Consider the following 20,185-nt stretch of genomic DNA (forward strand, 5'->3'; position numbering starts at 1 on the left):
TAGTGCGCGAGCACATACTACAGTGTATAAATGTGCGCGAGATTCTTTAGGGCTAATGCAGACCCAGCGCTGAGTTTTTTTAAATTCATTATAGGCGCACGCTTGACCACGATCACACCTGATGGGAAGTTATGATGTGGCCTAAGATGGGACGCGTTTTTGTTTAATTATTAAAAAAAACTCACTCCGTCGGTGAGCGTTTTCACCATTGACTTTTTTTCTGTAAAAGTGATGTCAAAGTTGTATAAAAAAGTGTAGACAGCTTATAAAATTACCTAACATTTATTCAATATCATAGATTTAAAGTTTTAAACACTCTTCCAAACAGGCGGCTGATTATCGTAACCAAGTTTCCGAAGGTCCTTCGACACCATCGTCATGGTCAATGTTACACTCCCGTACGATTCTGTCTTTAGCACTGAAAAAGAAAAATAAATATTATACATGTCTCTCACCCAGCTATACTCACGTGTTTAGTCGACGTCAATCCGTTGCACCGTTGCGACATGAGTGAAGGACAGACCAACAACCCAACAAACCAATAAACCAAAACACCAACAAAAAAACACACTTTCGCATTTATCATAAGGGTACTGATGGAACATCGAATGACTCGAATTAGAAACGAGGAGGAAATCGCTTCGTACGTCTCCGTGGAATTCCGACTACGTACCTACGGGTTCAGTCCTTGACGAAAACCAGTCTGATAGAAAAATAAATAAACTTACAATAGTTATCCTTCCCGTTCGCCAACATTTTGGGATCGGCCAACTCGGGATATCTTCCAGTCAACCAAGCTACCCATTCCCCCAACAACGTGGCGGATCGTGGCCGGACCAGCTGCGATGTGAGCTGATGGGTTCCAGTAGTGGGTGGGAGAAGGAACAAGGAGTAACCTCGTAGACTCTCGCCGGTTAGGGAGTTCTTCGCTCGCACAGTTACTACAACTTGTGGCCCTACAATTTTTGTATACTTATTAATTAATAGCTGATGCCCGCGACTTCGTACGCGTGGATTTAGGTTCTTAAAAATCCTGTGGGAACTCTTAAATTTTCCGGAATAAAAAGTAGCCTATGTCCTTCCCCGGGTTGCAAGCTACCTCTGTACCAAATTTCGTCAAAACCGGTTGAACGGTTGAGCCGTGAAAAGCTAGCAGACAGACAGACAGACAGACAGACAGACACACTTTCGCATTTATAATATTAGTATGGATTAGCCAGGTAAAACTATGCGTTTGAGAAAATCTTTTATTACACTAATATTGTACAACACGCTTTCTACACATTGAATCATTCTTCATTTCATTTTCATTTTCATTTCATTTCATTTTCATTGAAGATAGGCGCGAGCTATTTTTGCGTTTGAGCTTGGGAATGAGTTGCTTAACAGCTTTGTGATAGTTCTAATAGGTTAAAGTGATTTTGTAAAGTAGTAAAAAGAATACCCAGCTGAGTTTGTTGTGGGCTCTTCTCAGATTTGGTTGCGTTTGAAATCCTCGTAAGTAGTTTAAGTTTTAAGTACGTAATTAATTATCACCACTTCATCATCTAACAAATTAACAATTTTCACCATCAGTAAGCGTAACATGTTAACTATTCTGATTAAATGCCACCCCCAAATTCGAGCACCCATGCACATAATTTAGTAGCTCATGAGTACCTAAGAAGGTATGCCCTAAGCCGTCGCGTCGTGGCGCCTATAATATGGCCGAGCCGGTCCTGACCGCATGGAGTTTGATCTTTGAATAAACATAGTCACTTACATCCGAATACATTGGTGCTGCCAAAAACCATTTCCAAAGGCAAATTGAATGTCACCCTCTCTGGGTCACGTCCCGAGCGTGCCATCTGACTGGTCCCACAGCATAAACCAGAAACAGGGCTCCAATCTTCGCCCCAAACAACATCATAAGTCAAGTAAAGTTGATCGTCGAACACACCGGCTGGAAACCGCACTTGCTCTATATGACCACTGAATGATACTAAGAACTTCGTTATTTCACTTTCCCTCATTTTGTTGTAAAATTTGAGATCATACTTTCAGTTATTTTAGTAAAAGCTTTCTGAAAACGTACATCAACTTCGTAAAATCGTAAATAAACAATAAAACAAAACAAACCGTTGCTATAGTAACCAGTATTGCCATATATTTGGAAAAACCGGTAAATCAATCGAAAAATATTAACCTTCCTATATTAAATAATAAATGTTTGTTTTTATTTATGTGCACTAAAAAGGTGAAATTTTTCCAGAATATATAAGCTTTATTATTACTTACCAATAATTTTGAGGTTAATTCTGTTATTTATACCGGTTTTTTATAACTATAGACAACTAGACCACGCTTCCGTTTGACTGTTTTACCGACGCAATTTTGCTTTGATAATTGATTCGGTAGATGTCGCTGCAAATGCTTTCAAAAAACTCAATCGGCCACCATTGTTGGATGTGATCCTTGTGCAGTTTGTTAAAATTTACTGTATTCGTACAGTTACTTGTGATATTTATTGTATTTCTCGAAAGACTAAAGTGATGCGCAGTTAACGGAAAATAATCCAGCCCCAGAGTGCAAATATAGTGTATATTTTCAAACCTAAAATGCGTTCAAAATGTCACGCGAAGTGAGCTTCAGATTCGTGAACACCATACCGTGCTCGTAATAAATGTGGTTTTCATCTGTATAATCGCATCGTTAACTGGATTTATGTGCTGTTTCGTGTTCAGTATGTCTGCAAGGTGATACGGACGCTTGTGATATCAACATGCGCGCTTGAAAAGGATTGAGAAGTTTCTGTACACGTCGTAGAGGATCGCAGTTACGCGCACGAAGGCTCGAAAGTTGCCGGCAACATTATGGTGGACTGAAGGAGGGATCGTTAACGAATCGGAATTGAATAAGTTTTGTAAACAGTGCCGAGAGGATTCCGCGCACGATGTCTGGCGGCTCGCAGCACAATCCAAATGGAAGACAGTCGCAACTAGGCTCGGGCTGGAGTCCCTTACAGGTGGTGTTTATTATTCCATTCAACATTAAAATATCATACAGTAAAATCCTTGTTTATTCAACACAGTGAAATTAGAATGCGCATAAATAAACAAACTAATTTCATATTCATTTCTCGTTAAGAATTCGTAATTTCGCCAGCGGTAATGTTTAATTGTTTTTGTTGTAAAAACACTGAAAACCAGTTTCTGCTTACACACCTCTGTTGTGTGAAGAGTTATTTTATGTGTTGCAATACAAGAATCAGCTGTTTGCATGCTTGACCTCTTTTGCTAGCTCTTTGCTTGACACAGGTGATAGCAAATGTTGCCATTACATCTATAATGGTTTGGTGTTTGTTTTATTCTCAGACTAAGAGATTTTAATGAAACTTCCCGAATAGTTCAATTAAACTCTAAAATATACACAAAAACCAAAACCTTACTAAACAATTAATTATTGAGTAAATAATACCTTTGATTTCCTAGGACCTATCTAATAGGTATTATTTTAAAGTACTAGCTTACTTTATTAAAAACATATACAATAACAATTTAGTTAAATATGTACAAAATATATAATTGTTGGCAGTTTAATAAACGTTAAAATGTCTGTAGTAGATCAATTCTATACTTTGCGTAATGAAAATATGTTTATATTGGACTAGCTGATGCCCGCGACTTTGTCCGCGTGGAATTAGGTTTTTTAAAATACTGTGGGAACTCATTGATTTTCTGGGATAAAAAGCCTATGTCACTCTGAAGGTCTTTATCTATACCCATGGAAAAAAACACGTCAATCTGTTGCACCGTTGCGCCGTGATCGAAGGACAAACTAAAAAGCAACAAACAAACACACTTTTGCATTTATAATAAGGGTACTGATTTCTTATCAGGGCTTTCTGACCACATTGTTTTTTTTTGTAATTCATAGACAATATACAATTACATATAATGCAAACTTGTGTAGCATATTGGAAGCACTTGCAATGCATAGGTTAAAATGACATTCAGAAGTTGCAGATTATAACACAAGTTGTACTTAATGTTACCTATGACTAGAGTGAACTAGAATTAGGGAACTCTCGGTTTGATCCTGAATCGAGAATATCTGCCACACTCAGAGTCGCTTAATCGTTACGTAAGTTTAGTTGAAACGAGACCGAGCTATATCTCTCACCTAAATCTGTCTCATTTTAACTCAAATCTTAAGTAACGATTAGCGACTCTGAGTGTGGCTGTATGTCAAATATTAGGCTACGGCAAAGATAATATATACAAGTAAGATCGCTAACGTCATACATTCATTTAAAGCTTGCGTAAAACTCCTTTAAGTCGCCGGTACCTTGTAGGTCAACTCCTTATAGTGTGATGGCATTATTGTGCAAGCTAAAATGTGAGTTATCGAATTTATTTAGTGCCATCTATCGAACAGCTGATGAAACTCAATTTTATTTAGAGCTAACTCAAATTTTACTCAAATAATAAACGAAATCCAAAATCACAGGCAATCATCAAAGGGTCCGGTATCAAGCGTAGGTCAGCAGTTTGGCATCATCAAAAATCCAGGAGCAAGCACAAGTAATCGGGTTAGCAGAATCTCTGAGTCCATATAGCAGAAACAATTCACAAACGAAATAGGGAAAAGAAATAAAAGCACTCAGAAAATTGTAACACACCGTCAAATTCAACCGTCACCAATCCAAAGGCAAAATAATAATTTTATTTTCAAGTAACAAGTCAAGTCACTACTTCAGCTATCCAAAGCAAAATGCTATGGATATCGTAAAGTTCAATGAGTCAATAATTAAAATTAAGAATTAGCTTTTTCCGATGGTGATGTTGTGAAAATTTTGTATTTTGTTACTAAATATAAATAAATTTGATGAACCAGACAAGTAAAATATGATATTTCGTCAAATCCATAAAAAATATATTTCATACGAACCAAGTGACGCCATCTAGTAATAGTCTTGAACTAGTTACAATTTTAAATAGAGAGTGAGCGATCTGTACTTGTTTAATATATTATCTTTGGCTACGGTGAGGTAAAAAGGAAATAGGGCTACTTGCGTGAAATGCTTAGTTAAATCTAGTCAAATGTTCTAACATTTGAGGCCTGCCAGTGATGTAGAAGCCTCAATGATTTGTTGAAGTTCCCTAACCGTTGTGAACTGTGGTTATGGTCATTCAAATATGACACTGTTTCAAATATGACACGCCACCCTTGTCTCTTTGGTCCCAAGTCCGTTGCGCGTGCGGTGCGGTGCACGACGTTGTAACGCATCGTGTCGTCGTGTCGTGGTAACGCATGGTACAGCGATTTCTATCTAGGATGACGCAGCGGCACCGATCAGGCGCTGCACCGGCAACGCAACGCGTCGTGTGGTTTACTTTTACGACGATCACGCCTTCATCCGATCCGAGTCTGTGAAAATAGGCTTTGAAGTTATCATAGAACTATTTGTATGGTAGCTTATGACATATGACATAAATATTTTTCATATCCATATTTTCACGTGAGATGAGTGCGTGATCGCTCTCACTATATGTAACGTTGCATCTAGTGGAACATTTACATGGCTGTTGACACCCCTTTGGTTGGAAGCCTGCGATACGTTCAGCTACGATACGATACGATATCACGTCCAGATACGATAGCTTCGCTAACGGTGGCTTACGCAGTTACAGATGGCCAACCTGATGGCGCGCGCGCCCGCCGCGCACATGGCGTCGGAGCGCGGTGTGACGTGGCACACGCCCACGCCGCCGCCGCACCTTTACCACGTGCCTGCGCCCTCGCCGCCCGCCATCGACCCCTTGCAGGTCAGTCCTTGCAGGGGATAATTTGTAGGGAGTCAAGAAGGCGCCCCAGGAAAATGCCAAGAGCAAGTACCGAACGGGCGCCTTCCCGCGTTTCGGCCCATATAACCGAGAGGTTGGTGGGGCCATGGGAGGTGGAGGGTTGTCCCAGTCCTTGCAGGACTTAACTCTATACAACAGTTTCAGATTATCGGTTTCTTTGCGTGGTTTTGTACGCACGTATACGCGTGGCGTTTTTATTTTTTACTAGTTGATCCCCGTGACTTTGTTCGCGTGGATTTAGGTTTTTAAAAATCCCATGGGAACTCTTTTATTTTCCGGGATCAAAAGTAGCGTATGTCCTTCCCCAGGATGTAAGCTAATTCTGTACCAAATTTCTTCAAAATCAGTTAAACTGTTGGGCCGTGAAAAGCTAGCCGACAGACAGACACGCTTTCGCATTTATAATATTAGTATGGATTTCTAGGATTCCGTACCCGAAGGGTGCCGACGGGACTCTATTACTAAACTCCGCTGTCCGTCCGTCTTATTAAAAAAGTTTTGTTTCTTGTGCGATGGTATGGAACCCTTCTTGTGCGAGTCCAACTTGACCATTTTTTTAAAAATTTAGTAGTTAGCCCTTGACTGCAATCTCACCGTCACGTAAATGACGATACAGTCTAAGATGGAAGAGGTATGGCAGTTTCATAAACCCATTATACCCCTGATCGGTTTCTACATGGCATAGTACCAGAACGCTTAATCGCTTGGCAGCACAGATTCCCAAATTGCCCCTGCCAGGAATCAAACCCGGGACCTTCCACTTATAAGACCACAGCGCTTACCACTGCGCCAAGGACGTCTATATTTACAACACGCACATCTCGTAAAGTTGTTCTATTTCACGAAAACCATTTTATGTTGTGTTCTATACATTGCTGCTTCACTGAGATATATAAGTCCCGCAAATTGCTATTGCGCTGGAACCATGTGTCATTAACATCGAAATGACGTCAGCCGAAATAAAAATATACCATCATCTCGAAACTTAGTACTATTATATTATTCTGTGCTTTAGTCTAGTGCGGACGTCACTAAAATGGTGGCCACGCGAATTAACAATTTGTGGGGCTTATACTACAATCGGGACTTGTACTAAATCTTTTCTCGCTGATTGTCTGTACTGACAAGTCAGTACATTACTATGACGCATTACTGAATAATGCTGAGTGCTGACCAGTCCGCAGTGACGATCGACAACACTGAGCTATGCGTGTATGCCTTTAGCAAGACTATGAAGGGTTAAGCAGGCTACTCACACACCTGCCACAGGGGCAATCTAAGAATTTGACCCTAAAATCTGAATTTCCTTCTTAGGTGTTCTGTGTATAGGCAAGCATGCGCAATTTCCTAGATTGTCCCTACGGTACTATGAAGCGTTACTCACACAGGGGCTATCTAAGAATTTGACCCTGAAATATAAATTACCTCCTTAGTCCTTACACAACTGTATAAGCAAGCATGGGCAATTTCCTAGATTGCGGTTTTCCCAGGCTGTGGGTTGTGCGCGTGTTTTCGAGAGTTTGCATTTTAAATAGCGTAAATTGTATAAAAAATTAGACTTTAGTGATATTTGTAGTAACTAGGTATTAAATTCATTCATTTTACTAAAGTAAGTTAGTACCTACTACCTAGGTACTGCCAGTCTGTCAGTCAGTCAGTAGGTTAGTCTGTTAGTCTGTTTGTCTGTCTGTCTGTCAATCTGTTGTCAGTCTGTCTGTCTGTCAGTCTGTCTGTCTATCAGTCTCTCAGTCTGTCATACAGTCTGTCTGTCAGTCTCAGTCTGTCCGTCCGTCTGTCTGTCAGTCAGTCAGTCATTCTGTGTGTCTGTCTGTCTGTCATGTCATTAGCAATTTGCGGGACTTATATTTAGTATTTTTTTCTTTTAATTTTTCACTTGCAACAGGTGACAACCCTATAAGAATAAGTATAAAATTTTGAATAGTATAGGAAGCTTCCCTTCTGTAGGGATATCTACTCGTGTGGCCCTGCCACACGGTCGTGTTTGTAGCGCGATTGGGGCAACTTCTCAATAATTTCGTTCGTTGTTTAACATGACTGTGTGTAGAGAAAAATTCTAAAACGGCCCTTCCGCCGTGCGACTTAAGAAGGCGTCCACTAGATCGGGACAGTTCGGGTCGTATGCATTTTATATCCGTTTCGCCACGGCTCTACTCGACGCAGTTTCATTTAAAGAATATTAGTCATTTAATATGGCTATGTATAGCAGGCGGGTTTTTGCGCTGCAATGCAGCCCTGCCCGCCTGGTGGACGCTATCCTTTAGGGCTCTCTTTTTTGGAGAAGCAGTCCGTTGCACGTCGCGTGGTGCGTTGTGTGTCGCGTGATGCGTTGCGTGTCGCGTGGTGCGGCCGCCATGCGGGCCGGTGTGTGAGAGTAGCCTGCCTTATTCAACGCTAACTAGTTCCGACGATCAGCGTGAGAAGAAAGCCAGCCTCATGACGACAGTCGAGTATGTGTGATATGTAACGTGCCGGTGGTGCTACGGTAGGGTCTATTGACGTTGCAGGCGATGAAGGGTGGTGCCAACTCCGTGTTCCGGCACACGGCCACGCCGCCCGAGCTCTACCGCCACACGCCCACGCCGCCCGACAAACATCTCATGAGGTACGTAGTAGGAAAGAAGAAATTAAGGTAGAAAAAAAAGTTTATTTTAGAAAAAAATAATTAATGTATAGGCCTACCGGTTAACTGAGACATGAAAAACAACCGTTGAAGTAGCTGTGCAGTGCAGTAACCTACATAACAGATACCTGATATTTACCCTTATTTCTAAATCATTATGAAGTTTACAAGCATCATCAACAATAATTTGAAAATAATAATAATCGGTTTTAACAGTTCTGTTTGCGAAGTTTTCAAACCTTGATGAAGACAAGACTTTTCCATAACTGTTTAAAAAGGAAATGAACGAAGCACTGCTTATCCGTAGTATGTATCTGGTATTTTGCAGACATACGCCGTCTCCGGGTGACGTAAAGGCTGGTGCAGCCTTGCCTCCAACAGAACTCTATCCACATTTGGGCCCTGGAAGAGGTAAGTTTCAATATCTGACTAAAATTATAGAAATTTTTGATTATTATATTAAATTTAATACAAGTATTAAACCATATTATTCTTTTCCAAGATTTTTTACTGTGACAGGTTTTGACTTGGTTGCCTACTGTTCCATCAGAGTTTGTTAAAATTCGTCACTACAAACAATTGTTTTGTTCATTGTTCTTGAGTAATTCTGTACTACAAAAACTACTGTACAAGTAATTAAATTACTCAATGCTGTTAACTAAAATTTTATACCGTTATACTTTCATCGCCAGATAAACTGATGCGTCCGGACGATTTGCTATCGTACGCTCGCGGTGGAGTCGACCTCACAGTGGGCGGACCGCGTGGTGCAAATGGTTCCCCAGCTCCGATGCACCCCACGCCGGGGGCTCCGGCCTTGTCAGTGCGAGACGCACCCACGATCAACAGTCTGATCGCTCGAGCGGCGCCGCACGCACGTCCGGCCCACGCGAGGGTTGACGCGCTACTGGAGCGCTTGTCGGCCGCGCCCGCGCCCTCCTCTCCCCACTCCGTCATAGTGCACTCTCGGGCTGCGCCCACACCCTCGCCGCCTTCCTCCAATGAGGTCAGTATTCAATACTAGCCTGATCGCTCGAGTAGCGCAGCATTCATGGCCAAAGATGTGGCACTTTACAATAGCGTCGGCCATACTGATAAAATGATCGAGAACCAAAGCAGTTTTGGTATTTTTATCAGTATGGCTGTGGCGTCGTATAACATCACCATATTATGCTCAGAAAATAACAATGTTCTACCAAACAAGTCACTTGTAAAAGTTGAGAAGAAGAAAGCTTAGCTACTATTTTCGAAGACAAACTGACATCAGAGTTAAAATTATTCCATTTCAGGATTCAACCGATTCCTGCGGGGCCCCGCCTGGCTCCAAGCGGAAAAGAAAACCAGAGCGCACAATACGCGTCCCAGTCCCCCCGCCCCTCACCCACCCACTAGCCGAAGCTCCCAAGCCCGCCACTCCGCCCCGAGTCTCACCGCACACCACCCAACCGCCTCTCGAAAACGGCGACACTACTTACGAAACCCAAAACGGACCAGAGAAACCACCTTCACCCCCGCCAGAGCCGCACGCGCGGAGAAAAACCCGCTCCGGCTCCGCGGAGACCATAGACGATATCGCCGCGATGATCGCCAGCACCACAGATCATAGAGACACCGCAGTAGATCCTACCCCCGCCCCAGAACCAGAAGCCACAGTCACAGTCGACAAGCTAAAAAGTGTTCTGGCCAGCCCTGAACCAGAACCGAGATCCCCGATTCCACTAAAACCTGAAAACTCCCCGCCCCAGGCAGAGCCCAAGCAAGAATCGCCAAAACAAAATTCCCCCAAGAAAACCCCTCCACAAAACTCCCCCCCACAAAAATCCCCACCGAAAAATGACGAACCCGAACCTCCCCCGGCGACCGCCGCCGCGCCTAGACGACGAAGTGCGAGGAACTCCAACGCAGAATCAACTAATGTACCTGTCGGTTCTCCATCAGAAGGAAAACCAGCCGAACCGGAGGCCAGCGAAGTGAGTGAGGCTAGAACTGCTGAACCAACAGCGGCCAGCTTTGTTGAAGTTGAGAACCAGTTGCAGAAAATGTTCGCTGGCATCGAAGAAGAAAATCCAACTGGAACGGAACAAGAGGAAATATCCACCTCGGAAAAAACGCAAACTGCAAAAGCGAGGAAGCGGAGAAAATCTGCTCCGACCAAAGGTGAAAGGAAAGCTTCCAAGCGAGCCAATAGGTCATCTACTGGTGATGAAGGTCCTAGACGAAAGGCTGCTAGGAAAAAGGTGGTGGAGAAAAAGAAGAAGGAAGTGGCCGTTCCTCAAGCGCCAGTCAAAGATGCGTATGATTCCGGCAGCAATGCGAGCTCCAGTCGATCGAGAGGGCCATACATACAGGTATAAATCACTACCCACATTATATATAATTATTTTCTTCACGCGATGTGTGAGCTCGCAAGTTTTGTGTACAAGCCCTTAGTAAAGACCTGGAGAAGACGAACATCTAGTATCATATGATTTCAGATCGTCGGGCCGCGCGACTCACCCGTATCGGTATCAGTTGTGAACGCGACCACCGGCGCGACCGACGAGGAAAGGCGAACGGGTGACGAGTGGCGAAACGGCTTGCGTGCGCGAGGCCTGCACGCGAGCACCCTAGGGCTGCGCTACGACGCGTCCACGCCGGACGCCTCGTGGCTCTGCGCCTTTTGCGAGAAGGGGCCGCATTATGCTGGTCTGGGCGACCTGTTTGGACCCTACCAGCTCGATACCAACTGTGAGGAGTATAGGTCAGTCTTGATACTTTAGTATCTACATATTAAGTACAATATTATTATACCATACTGTACAAGCAATTGCAGCCCCGTGCATTACTGGAGCGAGTCAAATCCAAGCTTTCATATCATTTACATATTAGTCTCATAGTCATCATAGTCTTCCACTGTATAATATTGTTTATAATAGTAGTATAATTGACGACCTCCCTGGCGCAGTGGTGAGCGCTGTGGTCTTATTAGTGGGAGGTCCCGGGTTCGATTCCTGGCAGGGGTTTGGAATTTTATAATTTCTAAATTTCTGGTCTGGTCTGGTGGGAGGCTTCGGCCGTGGCTAGTTACCACCCTACCGGCAAAGCCGTGCCACCAAGCGATATAGCGTTCCGGTACGATGCCGTGTAGAAACCAAAGGGGTATGGGTTTAATAAAAACTGCCATACCCCTTCCAGGTTAGCCCGCTATCATCTTAGACTGCATCATCACTTACCATCAGGTGAGATTGCAGTCAAGGGCTAACTTGTATCTAAATAAATAAATAAATATGCTTTTTTCAAGAGCATACTTTTAATAGATTTTTTAAAATTGTGTAGGCAAGTCTAAAATTGTTTGTGGGATTTTATTATAAAATATTACACCCATTCCCACAAATGACTTTCGCACTTTCGCGAAGCGTAGCGTAGGAGTTGCAAGTTTGCTCATTGCTCATTGCTCAGCTTACAACACCATTATTAATAGAACCTTTACCTTTACAGAACACTGGACGAAGCATCCAAACAACGATTCGCATCATCATCCGGCGGAGCAGAAGCTTGGTTCCACGAAGCGTGCGGAGTGTGGGCGCCGGGGCTGCTCGCGGCCGGCTCTCGAGTGTGGGGCCTCGCGAGCGCCGTCTACGGAGCCCGAACCGCGCGCTGCGGGGGCTGCGGCAAAGCCGGTGCAGCCCTAAGTTGCGCTACCCGGTCTTGTTGGGCCGCAACCCATATACCTTGCGCTACAACATGGACCTTGAAAGACGACTTCCGCGCCCTGTGTCCCAGACACGCCTAGCGATCGTGATAGTGATAAAGAGCTATATGTTACCCGTCAAACTAGTGATATGTGAATCTGCCACACTAGTGATATGTGAACGTGGAATCTGTCAAACTCGTGATATGTGAACGTTGAATCTGTCAAACTAGTGGTAATTTCCCAAAGGGAAACTGGTACATGATGTACATAGTATAGTACAGTTAAAATGTTGGGAAGGTGAACAGTTTGGTGTAGCCAAAAGCAATTTCGTTACCTGATTGTGTTATATGATGGTAACATGTAAAACATGATATATTTTTCTTAGCTCACTTAAAACGTAAACAAGACAGCTCACAGAAATACTTAAGCAACAAGCTAATAATGAGTGTTTCCGTTGCTAACTCACAATGATACTGAGGTTGTTGTTTAGGCATATTTCTGAATTATCTGCAATTTGTTTATTGTTTAAAGGTCATAGCACACATATCAACTCGGAAAGAGATTGTCACCGTATCAACTCGAGCCGTCCAGTTTTCTTTGTATGAAACTCCTTACTGCAACGCACACTAATCGAAATCGTACCGTAATCGCCTCGCCTCCGCGGTGCAGTGCGCGGTCCACTTGCAGTTCCCGCGCTTACGTCTCTTCGTCTACGATTGCCAGTGTGCGGCCGGCGAGCTGTAAGCGCGGCGTTGCCTGGCCGTAGCTAAGTCGACATACAGTAGCCGGCAGGAAATATTGTACATCAACCTTTAGAAAGGGCTTTCGGCTTCGTAGAGCGTTGCCTCTGTCACTCATACTTACGTGACGTTTTGTCGGTTTCAACGACAGACATCGCTCTACGAAACCGCTGTCTCTTTCTAAGGTTGGATGTACAATATTTTCTACCGCCCACTGTACCGGAGCTGCTGATCTGCTTTTACATTAGGTTGTAGCTCGATTTAGTAAAACCGTAAATTGTTGTGATTGGCTGAATTTGTGCGATTCTTGTTGCAGCAATGCATAGGAGCCAATAGTGAGCAAGCGTCAACCAATCAGAGGTGATTGCGATCGTGACATAATAGTTGTCATTCTACCGCAATCGCCAGCCATGTTGACGGAGATGGGAAAGGCGATACGGTGATCCCTTTCCGAGTTGACATGTGTACTGTCACCTTAAGTCTGCTAAGAAAAATATATTATGTAGTAGTCTGTCTTATATGAGTTTAGAATAGGAGACCCTGGTGTAATAACTATTGGGAACAATATGCCAGGAAGATGGATGTGATTGAAACTCTCAAGTGAGCAGAAGAATTTTGTTACCTGATCATGTTTAAGCAAGTTTTAATGTGCTAAGTTGACTTAATGTAAATGAAAAAAATATGAAACCACTCTAGATGGCTTTTCCTTGTACAAAATATGTATTTTTTTCCAATATCTTTTTTTTAAACACAATCAGATGAAATCACAGAAGAAACATTCAAATGTACACCTGTGCAATGAATAGATATAATTTTTGTTATTCAATCATTTCTCTTTTTTATATGGCTTACGAATGTGTTGCTGTCTTGCTCACTCACAGGCTGGCTTTGAATCTGTGCAAGCATGACAATAGCACATTTGTAAGCTAGTGAAAAACTATAGGCAGATACACGTGTAATTTTTACTAACGTAAGTAGCTTACGTGATTAACTTACGAAAAAATCATTAGTAGAGGAGTATGCCCATGGACAGTACTCTCACAAAGAAGCATTGTACCTTAAATTTTTTATTTATTTATCAAAGCTAAAATGAAAACATAATTTCTCAATAAGTTTCATGAATATTAAAAAAATCTGAAATTGACTGTTTTAAAAGCCTATAAAGACTTTTTTTACTGTCTTGCTGAACCTAATACCACAATATTGACTTTTTTATGGTTAATACTAGCTGATACCCGCGACTTCGTCTGCGTGGAATTAGGTTTTTTTTAAAATCCCGTGGGAATTCTTTTATTTTCCGGGATTAAAAGTAGCCTATGTTACTCTGCAGGTCTTTATCTATACCCATGCAAAAAATCACGTCAATCCGTTGCACCGTTGCGACGTGATTGAAGGACAAACCAACAAACAAACACACTTTCACATTTATAATAAGGATACTGATTTCTGAAATGCGGAAACCGTTTTCGTTAATTTTTTCTACAAATATTCTGATGATGTCATTGAACAGATAGAATTTTATTTGATGGTGATACAAAAATCTTGAAGACAGTAGGTACATTTGTTCATACTTGAATTAGCATTGTCTTTTGCTGTCAATTTATTGTCAAATAAGTAAGTAAAACTTACAGGTGTAATCGCGGCATTAGGGCTTTTTTTTTTTCTTTAGGAGGAGGAAAAATCCCTAATGGACTTCTGTCTATCGACAGGGTGTGTCCGACAGACAGAAGTCCATTAGGGATTTTTCCTCCTCCTAGAGAAAAAAAAATTAGCAGCATTAGGGCTATAACTTTACTGTGTCATTGCCTTAACTTTGAAAATTTGTCTAAGAACCAATCAAATGACTGAAATTGTTTCTACGGTTGTACCTCCATGAGTGAATATCTCTCTACATAGACTCTCGAGAAATCATGTTTCTCCTTGGTTTGGTTTTATTTAAAATTCAACGCTTAAAATAGTGCTTATGTGCATGTGATCATTTTTATCATCATTGGTGAAAGTTGAATTGAATCTTGAAATCATTTTTACATCCAGTTGACCATAAACGATAGAATAATGTTAACCATAGTATTTATGCCTTTAACGAAGGCGTTATACAGTGTGATGTCGGTTTAACGATATCACACTCACATAGGGTGTTCTGATGCCAAAATGCCATGCTACTTGTTATAGTATACCCCATCCGAGATAATATATTCAAAATTGTATTAAAAATTGCACTAAATTAAGATTCCATTAAGTGGAGGTAGTAAATATATAAGTAAAATCACTTTTAATGACTTTGCATACAGTGATGTTTTCGTCGATAGAGAGTTATAGCTATAAAAAAACGGGCCGAATTGAGAACCACATTTTTGGAAATTGGTTGAAAATTTTGCAGTGTGCAAAGACAAAAACAGCCGTACTCAGAGTCGCTTAATCGTTACTTAAGTTTAGTTAAAACGAGACGGAGCTGTATCCCTCACATAAATCTGTCTCGTTTTAACTCGATCTTAAGTAACGATTAGCGACTCTGAGTACGGCTGAAAGTCAACTTAGATGGGGCATATTATTTGGCTTAGTTAATTTCTGAAGAAAAAATCTTCGAAAAAAACCCGCAAATAAGTAGGTATGTCATATTAGGTTGTAATATAGGAAAAAATGTAGATAAAACCCTGTTAAAGTATTAGAACTAATTTATTCATACCAATATTTTGATATAGATTAATAAAATCTTAACTACATAACTATTATGTTATATTGTACAGAGTATTTTACGTATAACTTTTAAACAATGTAGTAATTGTTGTACACTTTATAAAATATGGATTTGGAGTTTTGTATATAATAGGGAATAGATGTATATACCATATAACCGTTGGGGAGCATCAGAACACCAAACTTTAATTGTAACATAGTGACGGCGGTTTATTCTAGTAGAGGAACAGTATTTCGTACCATATAGCTAGTTAGCTGAGCGTAAATTTTGGGATAACTCACTGCAACCTATTGGCGAACATAATCACACTACAGACTAGTTTGAGGAATATGAAATTTCAGGTCTGGATATATTCAATTCAATTCAATTCAAATAATTTATTCAAAATAGGTAATAACTTACATGTTTTGATAGTCGGTTGCTGGATTTGTAAGAATTAAATAGTGGTGATAATAAAGCTACGACGGTTCCAAACGCGCCCCGGTCTAAGAAGATGTATATTAAAAGTATTTCATTGGTTTTAGCTGTGGCGAAGCTGTGGTGAAGCTGTGGTAGCCTAGTGGTTAGGACATCCGCCTTCCAATCGGAGGTCGGGGGTTCGATCCCGGGCACGCACCTCTAACTTTTCGGAACTATGTGCGTTTTTAAGTAATTAAAATATCACTTGCTTTAACGGTGAAGGAAAACATCGCGAGGAAACCTGCCTGCCTGAGAGTTTTCCATAATGTTCTCAAAGGTGTGTGAAGTCTGCCAATCCGCACTTGGCCAGCGTGGTAGACTATGGCCAAAACCCTTCTCACTCTGAGAGGAGACCCGTGCTCTGTAGTGAGCCGGCGATGGGTTGATCATTGGTTTTAACTATGGATACGAATATGAAATTGTTTTGGATATCCAACAGTTTCTTGATAGTTTTACAGCAATTTCAAAGAACTGTAGTTAGAAGAATTATTGTAAAAGAACAAAATCTGACTGTCAAAATAAAATGCAGGCGATACGAAATATAGTCGCTTGGCAAAAAAAAATCGTAACATTGCCATATCTAACATTATTCGATACATTAAGGGTGTAACCAGCGGCTCGATTGCGAATCGCCTGCATCAATCATTTAATGACTGCATTTTGCGTGCTCAGTCTTAAGATTGAGTTAAAACGAGACAGATTTATGTGAGAGATAATATAGCTCTGTCTCGTTTTAACTCTGTCTTAAGTCTAAGCAAAGTCAGAGTGCGCTCTATAGATTTCACCCTTAGATTCTCAGCAGCTCAAATCTTCAGATGTCTTCTAATGTGTTATGAATATGTTTCCGCCTTTAGTGTGTGTTGCAGTGAAACCCATTTAAAAGTGTATCATACAAGCCTTATAAAGAAAAAAATCTATGAAAAGAATCTGCATAAATAATGTAACTTGCATAATAAACATTTGTATGCAATATGTAAAATATATTGTCGCGGGCGATAAATAATAACCCTGGGCTATGTTCTTTTAGGCTGAGATCTATAGAGCGCACTTTGACTTTGCTCAGACTTAATATTGAGTTAAAACGAGACAGATTTATGTGAGAGATGTAGCTCTGTCTCGTTTTAACTCTGTCTTAAGTGTAAGCTAAGTGAGAGTGCGCTCTATAGATCTCACCCTTATTGATTCGCTTTTTAATATTATGCCCTGAAAATATTGTACACAATCCGTAAATAGTTATTTCTTCAAAAACAATTTGTAACTACAGTAAACAGCTAATTATGACAGAAAAACCGGTCCGGTGCGAGTCAGACTCGCGCACCGAGGGTTCCGTACTACAGAGGAAGAAAAACTGTAAGAATCACTTCTGCTATAAAAAAATGTTTTAGAATGTATAAGTAAAGCCCTTTCATATGATACCCCACTTAGAACAGTTTATCTTACTTTGAAACTAGAAAATACTAAATCTTTGTTCATGAACACATTTTTTTTATTGTGATGTAACCATAAATTCACGCTTTTCTGATTTTTCCTTTACTTGTGCTATAAGACCCACCTACCTGCCAAATTTCATGTTTCTAGGTCAATGGGAAGTACTCTATAGGTTTTCTTGACAGATACGCAGACAAAGTGATCCTATAAGGGTTCCTTTTTTCCTTTTGAGGTACGGAACCGTAAAAATGGTAAAAATTGGCCCAAAAATGGGCAATAAAAGTTGCATCTTACTGATAAATATAGCAATAAAGAAAAGTTGCACGATATACAAGGCAACTTGCATATTATGTAAGTCCCGCAAATTGCTAATGCGCGTGGCCGCCAGCACTAGACTGAAGTGTCGAGCTGATGGTATATTTTTATTTCGGCTGACGTCAAAATGACGTCATTTCGTTGTTAATGAGACATGGTTCTAGCGCAATAGCAATTTGCGAGACTTACATAGGCTATGAATCCGCTACCTCTTTCTAAAGGTCGATGTATGTACATTATTTTCTGCCGTGTACTCTAAATAATGTTTAGTTGTTATCAAGAAAGATGTCCTAGTTCTGCCGGTGTGAGTTGCGCCTAAGGTCTACAGTAAGATTGTTTTGTTGCCATTTTAAATTGGGGACTAGTCGTAATTACGTATTGATAAAATTGAACACTGTACAGTCAGCAAACCTAGCTTTGTTGCTGGCTGTACATGCTTGCAATATCAGAAATGTAACCCTGGGTATATACTGTGTGGTAAAATATAATAATTATTTATACCATCCATTGCGTTTTTCGTGGTTCTTGGATATTTTAGATTTTTTTTCTACTTATTTCAAATTGTGATAATCTGTTAATCCACGCTATTCATGCTATTAAGTGATTTACTTTACATTTTTTACTTTTTGATGTATATTTTACTCGTTCTATAATTTATTCTATATCTCTTCAACTTCGTTTTTCAAATCATTGAGTTCACAAAAATGACGACTACTTATTGTAGTTGATACCAATGTTTAAATTGGATGAAACGGACGCTGGATTCTTAGAAACTGAATAAAAAGTTATATCACTCATCTTTTTTTATTTTCTTTTTTACCAAAACTCAAAACTAACCGATTATTCATCACCACTAAGTCTATTATGAGTTTTGCAAACGTTTGCATAGACTGGTATACTCACTTACATATTTCTAAGGCCCGTGCGAAAATCAAATCTTTCATATCATGAACTCCCCTTTTAACGTGTTTGCAAAACTTATTAATCCTAAAGCATTTTTACGTGAAATAATTCGTACCCAAAAGGTATAATCATAGTTTATTAATAAACAAAGCTATAAGAATAGCACTAGATAGCGTAAAAAGTGAATTTATTATCTAAGAACATAGAAAAAATTTAAATAATTTATTATTATTATCTGTAACGTATCTTAATTCCAGTGAATAGCAAAATAGACTGTATTTAGAGAATATTAAGGTACAAATTTATCGTAGGGGAAGATCAGGCCAGTTTAGCGTTTTTAAAAATCCTTTGAAAAAGTTAAATCTACGAACATCCCAAAGCCTTGTATAAATGGTGTAAGATTTTTTTTATTACTTACGGCGAAATAACTACTTTTTATTAAGTATGTAATTGTTATAAATTATATTTATCATGACATTATAAGCAAATTGAAATACAACATGTTTAAAACGAGAATGGGTAACTTTTATTTTTATATTTACAATTATTTTATCCTCTACAAAAGGTTTTTACATGTCTTGTGTAGTTCTTGCAATTCACGAACGTACGTGAACTTTACTTGTCGAATGTGGTAACGTCGTTAATCGTTAAGAGGTTCCGAGACGGTCAAGCACATAGATTAATTTCTTGATACGCCCGTCAAGCGGCTTGATGCGCCCAGCAAGCAGCAAGAGGTACTTTTCTCATTTCATACGTGATCGTCGTACTTATAGATAGTCCAGAGGTGGTCAAACAAAGTGACTTTTATCAAAATACAATGCCAATTTTATTATCCACAGTTCTGGGGTCTCTCAGTATATTGAAATGAGTAATAATAACACTGTTTAGCATAACAAAGCGTCGAATTCCGCCATGTGTGACAGTTGACGTGCGAATGAGCTATGCATGATCAAGCCGACGCGAACGACGCGTCTAGCAACAAATATAAAATCGCATCAATCACATGAATGCTTGACTCAATCAAGAATCTACGTGCTTGACGTCAAGCCTCTTGAGTGTGCGTGCCTGTTGGACCAATCAGTCGCGAGCAAACACACACATTTACTTATACCAATACGACTTAAACACAAGCATGAGCCACGCATACTCGTGAAATGCAAGAACTATAAATGTTAACAAAATGACAGGATTTTTCGATTCGCAATCATCTCTGACTGACGGTTCACACTTGGCTAAATTAAGATTATTAACCCATCGAAAATATATCGGCACCTAGAAAGAATTACCCGTAAACCCGTTAGTACCTACTACTAAAGGTCTTCGCACATTACACAGACTCGACGCTAACTCCACTCACAGTAAAGCATGGAAATGTGAGCTTTATTTTGTGTACGTTACGGTGAAATTTTCGCCTCGCGTTGTAAACTTCTTTCAAAATGAAGATTCTCACACACACACACACTTCTTTCAATTATATGTTGA

At 40.5% G+C, this 20,185-nt stretch overlaps 2 protein-coding genes across 5 annotated transcripts; one reads left to right on the forward strand and one right to left on the reverse strand.

Moving 5' to 3' along the window:
- Positions 1-293: 293 nt before the first annotated feature.
- Positions 294-2,085, reverse strand: B9d1 (B9 domain-containing protein 1). Its single transcript, XM_034974892.2, has 3 exons — positions 1,763-2,085; positions 729-956; positions 294-418 (listed from the first exon to the last, which is right to left on the reverse strand). The coding sequence occupies exons 1-3, from the start codon at positions 2,010-2,012 to the stop codon at positions 309-311; spliced, it is 588 nt and encodes a 195-aa protein (XP_034830783.1). The 5' UTR covers positions 2,013-2,085; the 3' UTR covers positions 294-308.
- Positions 2,086-2,423: 338 nt separating this feature from the next.
- Positions 2,424-19,219, forward strand: LOC117987451 (uncharacterized protein CG5098-like). 4 transcript variants are annotated; one of them, XM_034974467.2, is made up of 8 exons: positions 2,424-3,004; positions 5,667-5,807; positions 8,354-8,469; positions 8,816-8,898; positions 9,180-9,493; positions 9,777-10,835; positions 10,962-11,227; positions 11,965-19,219. In XM_034974467.2, the coding sequence occupies exons 1-8, from the start codon at positions 2,933-2,935 to the stop codon at positions 12,257-12,259; spliced, it is 2,346 nt and encodes a 781-aa protein (XP_034830358.1). In that variant the 5' UTR covers positions 2,424-2,932; the 3' UTR covers positions 12,260-19,219. The 4 variants fall into 4 exon arrangements, with proteins under 4 accessions (XP_034830358.1, XP_069358755.1, XP_034830359.1 ...); XM_069502654.1 differs by having other exon boundaries at positions 8,372-8,469; XM_034974468.2 differs by having other exon boundaries at positions 5,673-5,807.
- The last annotated feature ends 966 nt before the right edge of the window (positions 19,220-20,185 follow it).

This window comes from Maniola hyperantus, chromosome 13, assembly GCF_902806685.2.
Source record: "Maniola hyperantus chromosome 13, iAphHyp1.2, whole genome shotgun sequence".
Taxonomy (NCBI): domain Eukaryota; kingdom Metazoa; phylum Arthropoda; class Insecta; order Lepidoptera; family Nymphalidae; genus Maniola; species Maniola hyperantus.